At 37.2% G+C, this 15777-nt stretch overlaps 1 protein-coding gene across 1 annotated transcript; it reads right to left on the bottom strand.

Annotated features, from left to right (window-relative positions):
* Positions 1–4854: 4854 nt before the first annotated feature.
* On the bottom strand, positions 4855–14140 carry LOC145611939 (uncharacterized). The gene is made up of 7 exons (XM_081667322.1): positions 13986–14140; positions 11186–13798; positions 8746–8797; positions 8460–8535; positions 7095–7216; positions 6917–7010; positions 4855–5216 (listed from the first exon to the last, which is right to left on the bottom strand). The coding sequence occupies exon 2, from the start codon at positions 13767–13769 to the stop codon at positions 11256–11258; it is 2514 nt and encodes an 837-aa protein (XP_081523448.1). The 5' UTR covers positions 13770–13798; positions 13986–14140; the 3' UTR covers positions 4855–5216; positions 6917–7010; positions 7095–7216; positions 8460–8535; positions 8746–8797; positions 11186–11255.
* Between the last annotated feature and the right edge of the window lie 1637 nt (positions 14141–15777).

Raw genomic sequence — 15777 nt, 5'->3', positions numbered from 1 at the left:
GGTCGAAGAAGGTGGTTCTTAGGCCAAAAAAGGTGGGAGATGGAGAGAATGTAATAGTAGAAAATTCGGGGGATAAGATGATGAATGATGATGTGTCTGAGGGTGGGAGTGGTGAGAATGTAGGGGGGGGGGGGGGGGGGGAACAAACACAATCAGGGAGGGTGAAAGAGAGTGAGGTGAGTGGGGGCAATATGAATGACTGGGATGCTTCTGTGGGGGGAACTAATAGTACAGGTGGTATGTTAGGGGGGGAATATTTGATTCAATCTGATAGCATTGTGGAAAAAGTGAGTGAGGGGGGGAAAAAAAAGGTGTCTGGGGTGGAAAAAGAAAGGCGGTTCGAAGAGGGAGGGTGAGTGGATCAGGGGGCTCTACTGAGGATGGCTTTGATACTACTATGCTTGATGTAGGATCAAATAAAAGGACTGCTAGTGATTGGCTTGAAAGAGATGAGGATTGTAGTATGAAGGGAGGGGAGAAACGGGTGAAGATTGATTTGGTAAAGTCTGGGGACAGTAAAATCCAAGTAGGAGGTGTTGGCGATGGCCAAGCCTCCGAAAAGCAATGAAAATATTAAGTTGGAACTGCCGGGGGTTGGGCAACCCCGGGCGAGTTCGTGCTCTCCAATCTTGGTGTTGGAGGGAGAGCCCTAACATAGTTTTTGTGATGGAGACTATGATTGATTCGAGAAGGCTGGAGACCATTAGAAATAGGTGTGGCTTTACGGAGGGAGTTTGTTTGAGTAGTTCCGGAAACTCGGGTGGAATTGGGTTTTGGTGGAAGGATATAAATGCAGTCACTTTATCTTATTCGACACATCATTTTGCGGTGGAGGTCCGCGATAGAAATAATACTCCCATTTGGGCTGCGATTGGTATGTATGGATGGTCGGAGAATGAAAACAAACATTTGACTTTTGAGTTGATGAAGTCTCTTAAAAATTCTATCCATCTTCCTATAGTATTCTTTGGAGATTTTAATGAAATTTTATGTGAGAATGAAAAGCAAGGTGGAGTCCCGAGGAGTGAAAGGAAGATGGAATTGTTTAGGGAGGCGATGGATTTATGTAGTTTGGAGGACTTGGGCTATGCGGGTAATATTTTTACTTGGTACAGAGGAATTGATCCTAGCAAAGTTGTGAGAGAACGGTTGGATCGATTTTTGGCTTGTGATGAGTGGAGGGCTTTATTCCCCAGGACTAGTGTTCGACATTACCCCATAACGTACTCTAATCATGCTCCGATTCTGCTTCAAACAAACACTGCTGCCCGTCAGAAACGGAGGAAGAAGAGATTCAACTTTGAGTCGCTATGGTTGTCGAACCATGAGTTTCAGTCTGTAGTGAAAAATGCGTGGGATGGTGGTGTTGGAAGGCCCATTAGCTCGAAAATTGTTGGCTGTGCAAATAATTTAAGCAAGTGGGCAAGTGAAGTCTTTGGAGATGTGAAGAAAAAAATTGTTTTGAAAGAGCGGGAGTTGCAAGAGTGGCAAAGTAAGGATCCTGATGCGGAAATGCTTAAGAGATGCAAGGGGATTGTGAAGGAGTTGGACGAGTTGCAGCGTCTTGATGAATCTTACTGGCATGCCCGGTCTCGAGTTAATGAGCTTAAGGATGGGGATAAAAATACATCTTATTTCCATCATAAAACGAGCTATCGACAACGAAGAAATTTTATTCATGAGCTTGAGGAGATGCACGACAATGAAGAGGAAATTGCAGAAATTATTTCTGAATATTTCTCTAATATTTTTGAGTCATCCTCGCCTTCTGATTTTCAGGAGGCAACTGCAGGGCTTGATTGTTTGGTGACTGACGAGATGAATCAGATGTTGACTACTGTACCTACGGCGGAGGAGATTCATGGAGCTCTTATGCAAATGCATCCGAATAAGACCCCTGGAATTGATGGCATGCATGCACTTTTCTATCAAAAATGCTGGCATATTGTAGGACATGATATTGTTGAGTTTGTTCAGAGTTGGTGGACCAATGGGGGGGATCTCAGTGTCATAAATAAGACTTGTATTGTGCTTATTCCAAAATGCCAAGAACCGAAAAAAATGACTGAGTTTCGTCCTATTAGTTTATGCAATGTGGTCTACAAGATTATTTCGAAAGTCCTTGCAAACCGACTCAAAGTTATTCTCCCTGGGCTTATTTCTCATCATCAGAGTGCTTTTGTCCCGGGTAGATTAATAACTGATAATGCTATTGTGGCTTTTGAGATTTTTCATGCCATGAAGCGAAGGAAGGAGGGTAGGGCGGGTACGATGGCCCTAAAGCTTGATATGAGTAAGGCATATGATCGGGTGGAGTGGAGTTTCTTGGAAAGGGTAATGTGTAGGTTGGGATTTTGTAGGGAATGGATCGACAAGATTTTAATGTGTTTGTCTTCTGTTTCATATGCTTTTAAATGGAATGGGCATGTGGATGGTAGGGTGGTTCCTTCTCGGGGATTACGCCAAGGGGATCCAATATCTCCATATTTGTTTCTTTTGTGTGCCGAAGCTTTTTCTGCTTTGTTGTCTAAGGCGGCGAATGATAAAACTATTACCGAGGCTCAGATTTGTCGGGGTGCTCCTAGAGTTTCCCACTTATTTTTTGCGGATGATAGTATTTTATTTGCTAGAGCGACTCTTCAGGAATGCTCGAAAATTGCCGAAATTATTGGCATATATGAAAGAGCATCTGGGCAAAAAATTAATTTTGATAAATCTAAAGTGTCATTTAGTAAATGTGTGAATGTGATGAGAAGGATGGATATCTTAGCGGTTCTTGGTGTGAGACAAGTAGAGAAGCATGAAAAATACTTAGGGCTCCCTACTATCATTGGAAGGTAAAAAAAGGCGGTTTTTGCGTGCCTTAAGGAAAGAATATGGAAGAAAATGCAAGGATGGAAGGAAAAATTGCTCTCTCAAGCCGGGAAAGAAGTGTTGATCAAAGTGGTGGCCCAAGCAATTCCTACGTATATGATGGGTTTGTTTCACATTCCGGATACCCTTATTGATGAAATTCATGCTATGATTGCTCGGTTTTGGTGGGGTTCTTCGGGGACGGAACGCAAAATGCATTGGTTGAGTTGGGAAAAATTGTGTCTACCGAAGTCTCTGGGTGGTATGGGGTTTAGAGACTTGAAAATTTTCAAGTTTTCAACCAAGCTTTCCTTGCGAAACAAGGATGGAGGCTTATGAACAACCCGGACTCCCTTATTTTTAAGGTTCTTAAAGCTAAATACTTTAAGAATGGTGACTTCTTATCTTCTCTTAGAGGTCATGACCCGAGCTTTGTCTGGCGAAGTATTTGGGGTGCGAAATCGATCTTGATTGATGGCTTAAAGTGGAGGGTGGGGGATGGCAGAAATATTAATGTGTGGGATGAGTTCTGGCTTCCAAGTGAGGAGGGAATTAAGATTCCTACTTTTAATGTGGAGAGTGCTGCGGATCTTTGTGTTGCGGATTTAATTGACAATGAACGACACTGCTGGGATGTTACAGCATTACATCAACACTTGACAGTCGAAGATGCTGCTCTAGTCCAGGGATTACCGTTGAGCTTAAATCAGGTGACAGACTCCATGTATTGGTGGCCTGCTGCTGATGGAATTTATTCCACCAAGTCGGGTTATTGGTTGGCAAGGATGGGACATGTGCGTGGCTGGACTGCACGTTTTGGAGGGGATAGGGCTGCAATTTGGAATTCGATTTGGAATATTGGAGATCCCCCTAAACTTTGTCAATTTTTATGGAGGGCGTATACGGAGTCACTTGCAACAATGGGAAGATTGCAGCAGAGACACATCAGAGATGATGGTGTTTGTGGTTTGTGTCATAGCGCGCAAGAGAGTATCATTCATGCAATTTTCCTCTGCCCAAATGTGAGCCAAGTATGGGAGTTCTCTCCTTTTGTGGACTTGCTTCGAGATGCCCCAGATGCGAGCTTTATTGATCGCTTTGCGTGGGTGAAAGGGAAGGTTAGTAAGAGTGAGTTGTTAGTGTTTGCAGCGTTAGCTTGGGCAACATGGTCATATCGTAATTCGGTGGTGTTTGAGAACCCCTGGAAGAACAGAGACATTGGGGTACTGGGTTTTCTTAGGTTGGTGAAGGATTACAACAACTATAGCAATGCTGTGAGCTTACATCCCCCTGCTGCAGTGACTAAGAGTGTGTGGAAGCCACCTGCTGAAGGGCTGGTCAGAGTTAACTCTGATGCGGCTGTCATCTCCGAAACTGCTGCCAGCATTGGGGCAGTGATAAGAGACGATCGGGGGGTTATCTTGGCAGCCAAGGTGCAACGCATCTCAGGGAAACCTTCTGTTAAAGTGCTTGAGGCTATGGCAGCGAGGATGGGTTTGCAAATTGCGCTGGAACTTGGTTTTGGAAAGGCAGAATTGGAATCTGATGCACTATCAGTGACTAATCTGATCAGCAATACCCACCTGATGGTTCCGAGCATTTGTATGTTGATAACTTTCCGCAAGGGGTGGTATCCCTTGCTGAGCTTGATCTTGGTTGATTATTAATACTAATCTATGCTCTTGGAGCCTTTCCAAAAAAAAAAAAAAAAAAAAAAAAATTCTAGAGTAGCTTACACCACTGATCCAAATACGTACGAGTAGTATATATAGATCTAGAGCAATTCGATTATGTATGCTCATAGAATCAGGGTAAGCTAACAAACATATCATTAATCACCTCGTTCATTCATTATATTCCTGGGCTTGTTTCGTTACATTCCATGTACCAGTGCAACCAAGTTCCATGCAAGAACAACCACACCCTTTTTTCCAGAGAAGTAGACCAAACAATGCCCTCACAACCCGTTTAATAGTCCGTAATAAATAATAGTAATGGGAATAAATTGAAGTATAATTTGACAATTAACATCCTTTGAGGAAATTATCCTTGTGTACATAGTAATGCAATCTCACCCCCTAATTTGTGTTTTTCTTAATAATTATCCGTCATCACCCCCCAAATGTTAATAGTTTTGAAAATTTTAGAGGAAAAAAAAGAGCATTTGGGGTGAACTAGCATCACCATGGTAAAAATATTGATTCTTCTTACAAATTTATACATCATTATATTCCCATTACCCCATTTATAAACACTTACCAAACGTGCTGACGACACTTCTCTATTTCTGGCTTTCTAAATCAAGCAGCTGCGAGAACCTTAATCTCATCCTCCTCAATGAAGAGTATTCTAGTCTCTGGAATCTGGAAGAAAAGAGCACAATCCAAATGAAAGACGAAGAGCCATTAAAGTAAGAGGAAAATTGGAATGACGGGAAGGGGTATTTAAAATCCACACATAAGGCATTCCATGTATTGTTCTAGCCTCTAGGCATTCCACGTAAGGTGATTCTTCATGGTAAAGAAATGAGTCAGGAACAAAATCAAGGGAAGGAAAAATAACTAATAATAATGTTTTTAAACAAAATTGACAAAACAATATAAAAATGAATGGTCAAGGCAATGACAAAGAGCAAGGTGCTACCAACCAAGATAGTGGTCACCAGTGGCGGATCCAGCGGGGGTTCAGGGGGTTCAACTGAACCCCGTTAGATCCGGAAAAAAAAATGGAAATTCTATTAAAAAAAAAAAAACAGAAAAACTATATAAATTATACTCAAAACAAATACATACAATGTTGGCCGTGCAGCTCAGTTGGATAAGTTAGTAAATTTTGGACTGAAGGTCCCGTGTTCGAGACTTATAGTAATGCATTCTTCGTTTTTTTTCACCTTTGCAATCGAGCAGCTTATGGCCCATTCAGATAACCAAATCAAGTCCACCTCCTTTATATGCTGAATATTTTGCAATTTCGTGCTGCTGTACTTCTCAGTTTTTTTTTTATTATTTTTTATTATATTTTTTTTTTCAAAATCTAAAATATTTTAATATGTTTTTCACTTGTTTAAATTGAACATTGTTAATCTTTTTTCTTTTAAGTGTTAATTTGTCAATTGTATATTGTTTTTTTAATTGTATATTGTTTTTTAATTGTATATTGTAAATCTAATAATGAATAATCTGTTTTTGAGTATTTCAATTTTTTAATTGTTAGTATGTTGATTGTTTTGTTGTATACTTTTATAATTGTATTGTTAACTGTTAAATACTTAAATGGGCAGTAGAGTAGTGCAGTACTGATTAATGTTTTTTTTTTTTTTTTTTTTTTTAATTATTGTAGTGTGTGACCCTGAAAAGTTTGGAGCATTTTTGAAACAAATCTCAAAAATTATTATTATTTTTTTTTAATAATTATTTTGCAATCTGGACTTATTTTGTTATGTACTTGTGTATTGGTATTTATTTGAACACTCTATTTTATACTTGAATACCCGATTTATATCAGTGCATTCGGATATTGGGTGTTTGATGAAGTTCGAACCCCCTAGGTATAATTCCTGGATCCGCCACTGGTGGTCACAGGACACACAACTCTAGCACCACCATAACATCAGAAAGGGTGAACACAGCCATAAGAAGAAAGAGCTATGCTAGTCAAGTTCTTCGCTTCACCTCAAGTACCCATAGCCATAGTCCAATCCTTTAACAATCTAACAAGGGTATGAACACTTGACAATTCATTTTGGGCTGCTATAGAATTTTATCAGACTACAACTATACTGAACACCTGTACACGTAACTGTGTTAGATTGACATGAGTACCTGAGTTTGAGTAAATTGGAAGAAAGAACATCTCTAAATTTAAATTACTGCTCAGTACTAGAAATTATATAAAAACACAGACACACTTCTAATGGCATAATACATTGCCGCAACCACACCAAGTGACAATCCACAATAATATAACTATATCCCAGAAACATGCCAATTATCAAATTGACACTAAAATAATTCAGCAACAGAAGATTTGCTTAGAAAGATGATGAGATTTGCAGGTTACTTACCCATTGAATAATGTTAAACCATAAGGACTTTTAGAGCAGAAACCCCCTACTGTAAGCTTTTTCCAAGCTCAGCTCACATCACAAAGTCCAATGCCTGATATCATACCCAATATTAGTAATTAGAAACTTTTAAACAACAGAAAACCAGAATTTTAATCAAAAGCTCCAATCCTACCACCTTGGCGAATGACTTTCATGCATATTATCTTCTTATGTTTGCTTCTCAAAATTGAAAGAAATCGGTCAAAAGCAGTAATCAACTGCAGACCAAAGTTAAGACAGAAACAAGCTTGTATGGACCTGCATGACCACACCAGACAAGAAGATTTTTGGTTAAACAGGCATAGCATTGGGCTACTTGACCCCAGATTGACACCGACAAAGAAAAAGAAACAGATAAAACCCTCTAACGTAAAGATAAAAAACAATCCTGGCAAGATCAACACTAGATTCAAGTATATATGAATTTTTTGGTCCATATAAACTACAAGGGCAATACAAACTATAAATGGGGGTTTGGAATTTCAACCAGCAATCTTATGAACACAGCGCCCCTCAGTCTTAACCACTAGGCCAAGACCTCATTGGAACTAGATTCAAGTATATGTCTCAGCATCTACACAGCCCAGAACCTTTCTTCTACCTAAACAGGTAGTTATAAAACATTCAATTCAGGGATGTTTTTAAAAAAATGATTACCCGGTACGGCTGTGCCTTTTTCCATTTTGAGACATTTGGCCTACTAATTTTTTTCATTCACTTACCGTTTTTATAAATATAAATATCCTTACTCTATTGGGTCCACTACTTATTTTTTAAACTAATTATTTTTTTCACCCACTTATTCCATTTCCCTCTCTTAATTTCGAATCATTTCTTTGGTTTTGAAAAAAAAGTAAAATGTAACAATTTTTCTTGAAATGGAGTATAAATGAAGCAATTCCTCACCTAAGAAAGTAGGCAAATAGCAGAACTTCCGTGTCCCAGATACTCAACAAAGAAACTCTTTCAGCATATGGCAACTGCAAAAGCCCCCCCCCCCCCCCCACCTCTCTCCTTATATAATTGACCCAATCTGAGAAATTTAAGTTTAAGTAGTCAATCACTACCCTGATACATGTCTAACATGCAATCCTAGCAAAATTTTCTACTTAAATCACTTAGAGATTTAGCCTATAGATTCTAGCGTGAAAAAGCTTGTCTGACTTAGGTGTAAGGTTATAAGGGTCATGCACAAAGAGATTTTGATGAAGTGCTCATCTAGGAGCACCCTTTAAGGCGAACAGCATTTTTTCACCTTTTGAGCTTCACTTTATTGAGGCACACCTAAGCACAAAATATTCAAATCACCTTGGTGCGCCTTAGCCTTTTCATACATTGCTATAGTTTATATATTTATGCAGAGTAAGCGTATTGGTTGCCCATGTTTTTATTCAATGTCAAATGCAAATTTAGCTAAAGACTAGCTCATTTTAACATTTGCAATTATAAAAGTAAAACTCATGGTAAGAAATTTTTTTGTTGAATGTTGCTGATAACTTACTTCAAGATCAACAAAACAAGATAGCATCATGCTGAGTTCCTGCTTTTCCCTCAAAAGTCTCTGCTCCCTGTACCAACTGAAAGGAAAATAATACTTCGTATATGAATCAGAACAACGTTTAAGTAATTTCAAGTAAATATATCATAAAAAATGTTTACGTCGTCCCTTCATCTGTAGAGTTTAGGCCCCAAACCTGTCAAAGCTCCCAATGTAATTTCTAAAACTCACAATATATCAAAGTTGCACCACATGCCACATTGAAAAAGTGAAAATTTCGTACACTTACATTTTAATTCCACGAAGTATGTTGCATTTCCAGATAACATCTTGTGAATCACCTGCAAATATTAGTGAATAAGAAATTGGTATAAATTAAAAAAGAAAAATAATGTCCTAATAAGAGTGCATTGAAACAATTTTCCAAATGCATAAAAAAAATTAGGGAAATTCTCAATGGTAACTATATACAATTGCGGATTCTCAATGGTAGCCAACTATTTTCAATAATCTCCTAAATAGCATTAGTCTTCTAATTAGTCTCTAATATAGCTATATGTAAGTAAATCTGACCAAATTAAACTAAAATCATTAACCATAGTTAAATAAAGTTGTAATATACTAAGTTACCCCCTGTTAATCAAGTAAATGCAAACCCAATTACCCTCACTTATCATTCAGTGAAGATGTTCGAAACTCTTCTACATTGAATTGCAAGGGACGCTCAACTGATTGAAAATTAAAACCATTAATTAATTTCTGCCAAAGGTGCATGCTAAATTGTAACACTGGCAAAGTAATTCATCCCTACTTTACCCTGATTTTTCAGTTTTTTTCCCAAAATTTAATGGATTAAAAGCTTGCTTTCCCTGTTTTTTATTCAATTAATATCATGATTTATTGTGCAAAATCTTCTCTTTAGAATGTAAATCAAAATGAAATTGGATGTAATCTTAATCTCAACATTGGCTTATATGATATGTCCTGTTCTTCAATTTTTAACTTATGAATTGAGTGTCCGTGTATCCTTAATTATAGCTATCGACGGAGGTTTATAATTTCACTTTAAATAATAGTTGTATATGGAGCTCCGGAAACTTTGTAATCATTCATTGCTTAGCTACCCATTTTTTTAATGACTTTTCAAAAGATTTTCTTGTGAAGTTATGTGGGAAATTATAGATCTTGGACAGAATTTTCAATAAACTTCACATAGCCCAATATATTAGGAAGGAAATTGTGTTTACAGTTTAGGAGGGAAATTTAGCTAACTATGGTTATTGATTTTAGGTTAATTTGGTCAGATTTACGTAAATATAGCTATAATAGAGAAAAATATTAATACTAATGCTATTTAGGAGATTATTGAAAAAATTTGGCTACCATTGAGAATCCACAATTGTGTATGGCTACCATTGAGAATTTCCCAAAAAATTATTATCTTTTGAGTAATTATTTGCTACTTTGAGAGTAATGCAATATGTTCAAACTTCAAACCTCTCAAAAGCAGATATTGTTAATTGGTTGATCCAGCTTATAAGCTGACCAGTAAAAGGCCAGAAATATATATCTCAGATGGTAATATTTTCTCATACATACTGCCCTAAGAAAACAAAAACCTAATGTAACTTCGGACCTAGTATTTTCTGATTTACCAAGGCAAATGAATAAAGATGAAAGCTTGATGTTTGATAGATAATGGCAAAAGAGGTTACGAATGATAGGTTACTCTCTAGATAGCTTTAGACTATTACTCTCTATATAGCATAGGACATTACTCTCAACTAGCAGTTTTAGGCAACAAATCTCTCACAATTTTCACATAATGCCCTACTGCATATGCTACTACTCCTTATGTAATTTAGCAAGGTCACAAAAGATAACAAAGATAACCTAACAATAATTAAGCTTGTCTTCTACTGCTTTCAGAAATCAGTCCATGTTGCTATACTCCCTAGTGCTTTCTTAATTAATTTTGTCTCCTAGTGTTGTAATGCGCTCATCCTCCTTTTGCTGCTGCCCCTTGTCTCCCCCTTATTTCATGTTGCTTCCTCCTTGTAACGGTTCTTGACAGTAATGCAAGGTTGGTTTATTATAGCCCCTAGTAATGTCAAAACCACTTCAACTAGTTTATTGCTCATATCCAATTAATAAAACACTCTCTTTCTAGAAAATACAAAGGCTTTACGAATCAAGAGAATAACTCTCTTGGTCCATTTGTATCTCAAAATTCTACCCACTTACCATAGACTCTTGTTTGTAGAATAGTTTGCAAACAGTAAATGGGTATAAGAAAGACATGGATAGAGAGATAGAGTAAAAAAAACTGTAATTGGGTGCATGAAAAGGTATATAAATTATATAATAAGAGAGAGCAAGTGGAAAGGTGTAAATATTAAGGGGTAAGGGGGGTAAGATGTTAATATGGGATGGCCAATAATAAATAAGGTAAAAGTAAGTTGAACTTTCAGAATCACCCCAAAACGGAAAGCGAGTCACACTTTGGGAAATAGAGGTAGAATTTATCTCTTATGATTAGCGTCCATAACTTTAAACATATTTTGCTGACAGCTAATGAGCTAAAGCTAAATACTTATATAGACATATCAAAACAAAGCATAATAGATTAAAGAATTAATGAGAATTTTGACCTTCTATAGTAATAAGAGTTGTCAATCACAATCATATCAACAATTAGAAATGAACAGTATCATATGAATTTAACTAACCTCCAAGCAATGGTAACAGAGCTAACCCATTGATTTTGATTTTAGGAGCTAAAACCATTTGCCAGCTTGCTCAATGTGTGAACTGCACTTTCTTAGCTTTCAATATACCATGTTCCAATTTTGACTTCAGTGATCTGGTTATTTGATCAGGCTGTAAACCCTGTGCAGTCATCGCATCAAAAAGTGTCTCAGCTGTGTCCACATCTTGTACTTTATAACAGCCAGAAAGGAGAGCTGTATATGTCACATTATCAGGCTGCAGACCATTATCCATCATTTCTCTGAACAACTTAATAGCATCCTTGATATCATTCATTTTGCAGCGTTTGTCAATCAACACAGTATAACAGGCAACATCAGGTTTCAGCTCCAATTCTGACATCTCAGATTCAAATTCTGTGGCTTTCTCACATAGAGACATGTTTGGGCGCGAACGAGAATTCTTTAAGCTTGACTTTACACAACCATCTATCAAAACTGTGAAAGTGACCACATCAGGCAAAATACCGTTGCCCTTCATAGCACCTAAAAGATCCCAGGCCTCCGACATAAGATTAGACTTGCAAAACCCATTTATCATTATTGTGTACATAATGGCATCAGGTTTCAACCCTTTATTTATCCAATTGTCAAACAACCACCTAGCCTTTTCTATATCTCCAGTATTGCACAACGCTGACATAAGCTTTGAGTACATTTTGATGCAATTATAATCTTCGGAGACTAGCAATGTTTCAAACAAATCAAATGCACTCTCAACTTGACCTTCTATGCAAAGGCTACTAAGCAACTTCCAGCAGGTCTGCTTCAGAAACATTCCGTGCTTGTAAAGGTTGACAAAAAGATTCAACGCCTCCAGTGTATGTCTAGCTTCACAGTACCCGTTAATCATAGCAGAGTAATTATCTGGGTGCTTTTCCTCCAAACTTTTGAAATAGTTTTCAGCTTCTCTTACATTTCCAGCTAAACAGAAGCCTTCAATGATTTTATTATGTGTAGCAACATCAGGTGTCAAACCTTGTGTTTTCATGTAGTCGAGAAATGACAAAGTCTCTTTTGCAAGCCCCTTTCTAGCAAAACCACCTGCAAGTATATTGCAAGTAATGAGATCAGGCCGAATACCCTTATGTTTCATTTCCTTGTACACGTTCAAAGCATCAAGAAGCTTTCCCTCAAGACAATACCCATTAATCACAGTGGAGTAGTGAATCAGATCCGGGACCAAGTTTTTGTGCTTCATCTCTTCAAGCAGCTCCAGAGCTTCTTCTCCTCTACCCAACTTACACATAGCATTGATCATAATGTTATAACAAACTTCGTCAAGAACAACCCCCTTGTCCCTGTATGTTTTAAATTGACTGAGAACATTGGTAAAAGATCCCCTAGAAAAAATGCATTGAAGAATGGAACTCACAATGAAACAGTTTGTTTTCACACCTTTAGACAGCATGTCATTTTCTAGACAAAATGCTTTTTGAATGTTTCCTCTCTTACAATATGCATGAATCAAAGCACCAAAGCTATACTCATCGGGTGTCAACCCTTGGTTCTCAATATCAAGCAAAACAGCCTCGGCTTTATTCAATTTATTCTCTTTGCAGAAGCCATGAACCACCATGTCATAACTAAAATTGTCAACAGGATCATTATTTTCTCTTAATTGCTTAAGAATTTCATATGCTAAATCTGTTCTTAGAAGTGAACAAAGTCCTTCAATTATAGTGCCATTAGTATATTCATTTGCTTTTACGCCAGCTTTCTCCATCTCCGTAAGTACATCATCTGCTTTCTTAGTATCACCCTTTTTACAAAAAACTTTAAGCATAAGATTGTAAGTATATACATTGGGGTTCAAACCCATCCTCTTAAATTGTTGGTATATAGCCTCAGCCATGTCCAACTTACCCTTCTCAATCAAGCAATTTATTAAATAATTACAAGAGTATATACAAGGCACCAAACACCGTCTTCGTATTTGAAACAAAACATCAACCGACTCTTCAAACATACCCAAACTAGCATAAGCCTTCACCAAAGCATCAGTCACCTTAACCAGTGAACCACTCATTTCAACCTCAACCTCAAGTAACCCGAAAACAACCTCCATCAACTCATTAATGCCAAAACCCAATTCTTCCTCCTTCGACCTAATAACCTCCAACAACAAACCTTCCAACATTCTAGAGTTCCCCCGATTGCACAATATCCTAATAACCGAGACATAAGTTTCAACATTGTGTCGAAACCCTCGTTCCTTCAACTCGAAAATGAACAAAAAGGCTTGTTTCGGGTCACTTCCGAAACCCTTCAAGATTTCAATAACCCTTTTGGTGTCTAACTCATGCAATTGATCCTCTACATCACTACTACTACTATTACTATTACTACTACTATAACTATAGTTACTACTACTGCTAGGATTCGAAACAGTTTGTTCATCAGAGCTAGAATCAGTGAACCAAGAACTCAAAAGGGCAGCAGCATATGCAGATTTCTGACGAACAAATACAGATTTCTTGACCCTGAGCCAAGGTAAGAGGGGCAGCAGCCGCCCTCGGCCCAGGGATAAAAATATCATTTTCATAGTTTCTTCCTGACATTAATTGAAGGGTTCTGCAACACATTAACAACCAAATTTGAATCAAATTCTTCTTGCTTAAACAATATGAATTCCAAAAATCAAACCTTTAAACAATTAAATTACAACCCAAGAGTTCAATTAAATTGAATTAAATTAACGATTAACAGTAAATTGTGAATTGATATTCTGTGATTAAATGACAAAAGAAAACCATATTACCTCAGAAGCTACTTCAATGGAGGATAGAAAGCTCACAAGCTGCTTCAATGGAGGACAGATTGAAGAGCATAGTGAAGAGAAAACGTTGGTTGTTCTGTATTTTCTGTGTGTAATGCGTAGCGGCTGCCGTTCATAAACTGCCTTTTTAAAATGGATGTCCGCCCATTTCTGTTACAAACTAAACTAATGTTACAACAAGGGTTTTAAAGATTACAAACTAATAGTCTACATATTAAGAATCTCATTTATTTTTGGTGCTTAGAGTGGCATAAGGGCATGGTGATGGGAATCGGAAGAAAAACTCTAACCACTTGAGCTATCCCATAACGAGTGAACTACTTCGGTTTACTATTAAACTATATCAGGGTACGTGTTATGCACGGTAATTTCACTACTTTTAATTAGAAAATTAATAATTTTTTTTAATAAAAACATCATGAAAAAAATAAAATTATAACAACTCAACATGACTAAGAAAAAACCCTAAAAAATTATGGAAATTTTGATAAATTTATTAGATGAGGCTAATAACTTTTCATATAGCACGACAACATGACATGAAACGGACACAGAAAAAGCGGGTTTGTGTCAAGGGGTTCCGACTTGTTAATTAAACGGGTCAACAGGTCAACATGACACATTAAGTTCATTAAATGGGTTGGGTAAGTGTTGAAGTTTAATCACCAACCCATGTAATTTCAAACCGAAATACAACACGGCATGATACGACACATACAACTCTAATTTAAAAATTAAAAATATACAAAGTAAAAGATAGGGAGAATAATCGAATATTAATATAAATACGAAAATATAAGACCCTCTCCAATGGTGAGATTCAAGTGAGTATTTTTAGAAGACAGAGAGTATTTTTTGCAATGTATACCAATAAGGGCCTGTTCATATTTACTGAACTGAGCTGAATTGAACTGAACTGATTGGAGCTGAACTGAACTGAACTGATTGGAACTGAACTGAACTGAATTGAGCTGAAATGAATATTTTATGTGAGAGGGAAATTAAGAGTTGAACTGAACTGAACTGATTGGAACTGAACTGAACTGAACTGATTGGAACTGAACTGAACTGAAATTAAGTAAATGTGAACATGCCCTAAGTTGGTATCTAAACTTAGAGTTATATACAATTGAAGGTACTAATGTTTGCCAAAAGTTGCAGGGAAGGTATTAACGTTTCAAAAGTTGCAGCTAGAGTATGATGAGTCTATTTTATATATATTTTTATTCCCCGTCCCACGGTCATATTTGTGCTAATTTGAGCTCTGCGGAGCTATTTTTGTTACTACTATACGTTTTCTAGTGTTTTTGTAGAGTGGATATTATTTTGTAGGAATTTGAAGAATTATGACAATTCCCGAGCTTATTGAGCCAATGCAAAGACATTGGATTCGGATTGTATTTTATGACCGAATATTTAAAGCTCAAGATCGTACTAAATAAATTTAGTTCGGTGATTAAGAGCTTGATTAGAGAAGAGAAGGGTCCCAAGTTCTCACAAGCAACACGGACCAAACTAATAAATATCTTGAACTCAAGTCAAGAAGGCCCAAGTACAAAGCCCAACTCGCTGCTAGCTGATCGAGCCCATTCAGGCGCTCCACTGATGTTTTCTCATTAGTGGGCTTCTTTAATAGTTAAGTCGGTGGGTCTTTTGTATATAAATAGGAGTAGTAGTACGTGATCAGGGAGTTAGTCAGCTTAATTAATTTTGTTTTTAGTCTTAGTTAGATTTCCGTAATTGCACGCTAGTTAGGATTTCTTAGGTTTTTGTT

Source organism: Chenopodium album, chromosome 24 (genome assembly GCF_948465745.1).
Source record: "Chenopodium album chromosome 24, dcCheAlbu1.1, whole genome shotgun sequence".
NCBI lineage: Eukaryota > Viridiplantae > Streptophyta > Magnoliopsida > Caryophyllales > Amaranthaceae > Chenopodium > Chenopodium album.
This window is presented reverse-complemented; position numbering and strand designations above follow the sequence as displayed.

Excerpts from the sequence above, each read along its gene's own strand:
- LOC145611939 (XM_081667322.1), bottom strand. The coding sequence starts at position 13,769 with ATGAAAATGATATTTTTATCCCTGGGCCGAGGGCGGCTGCTGCCCCTC.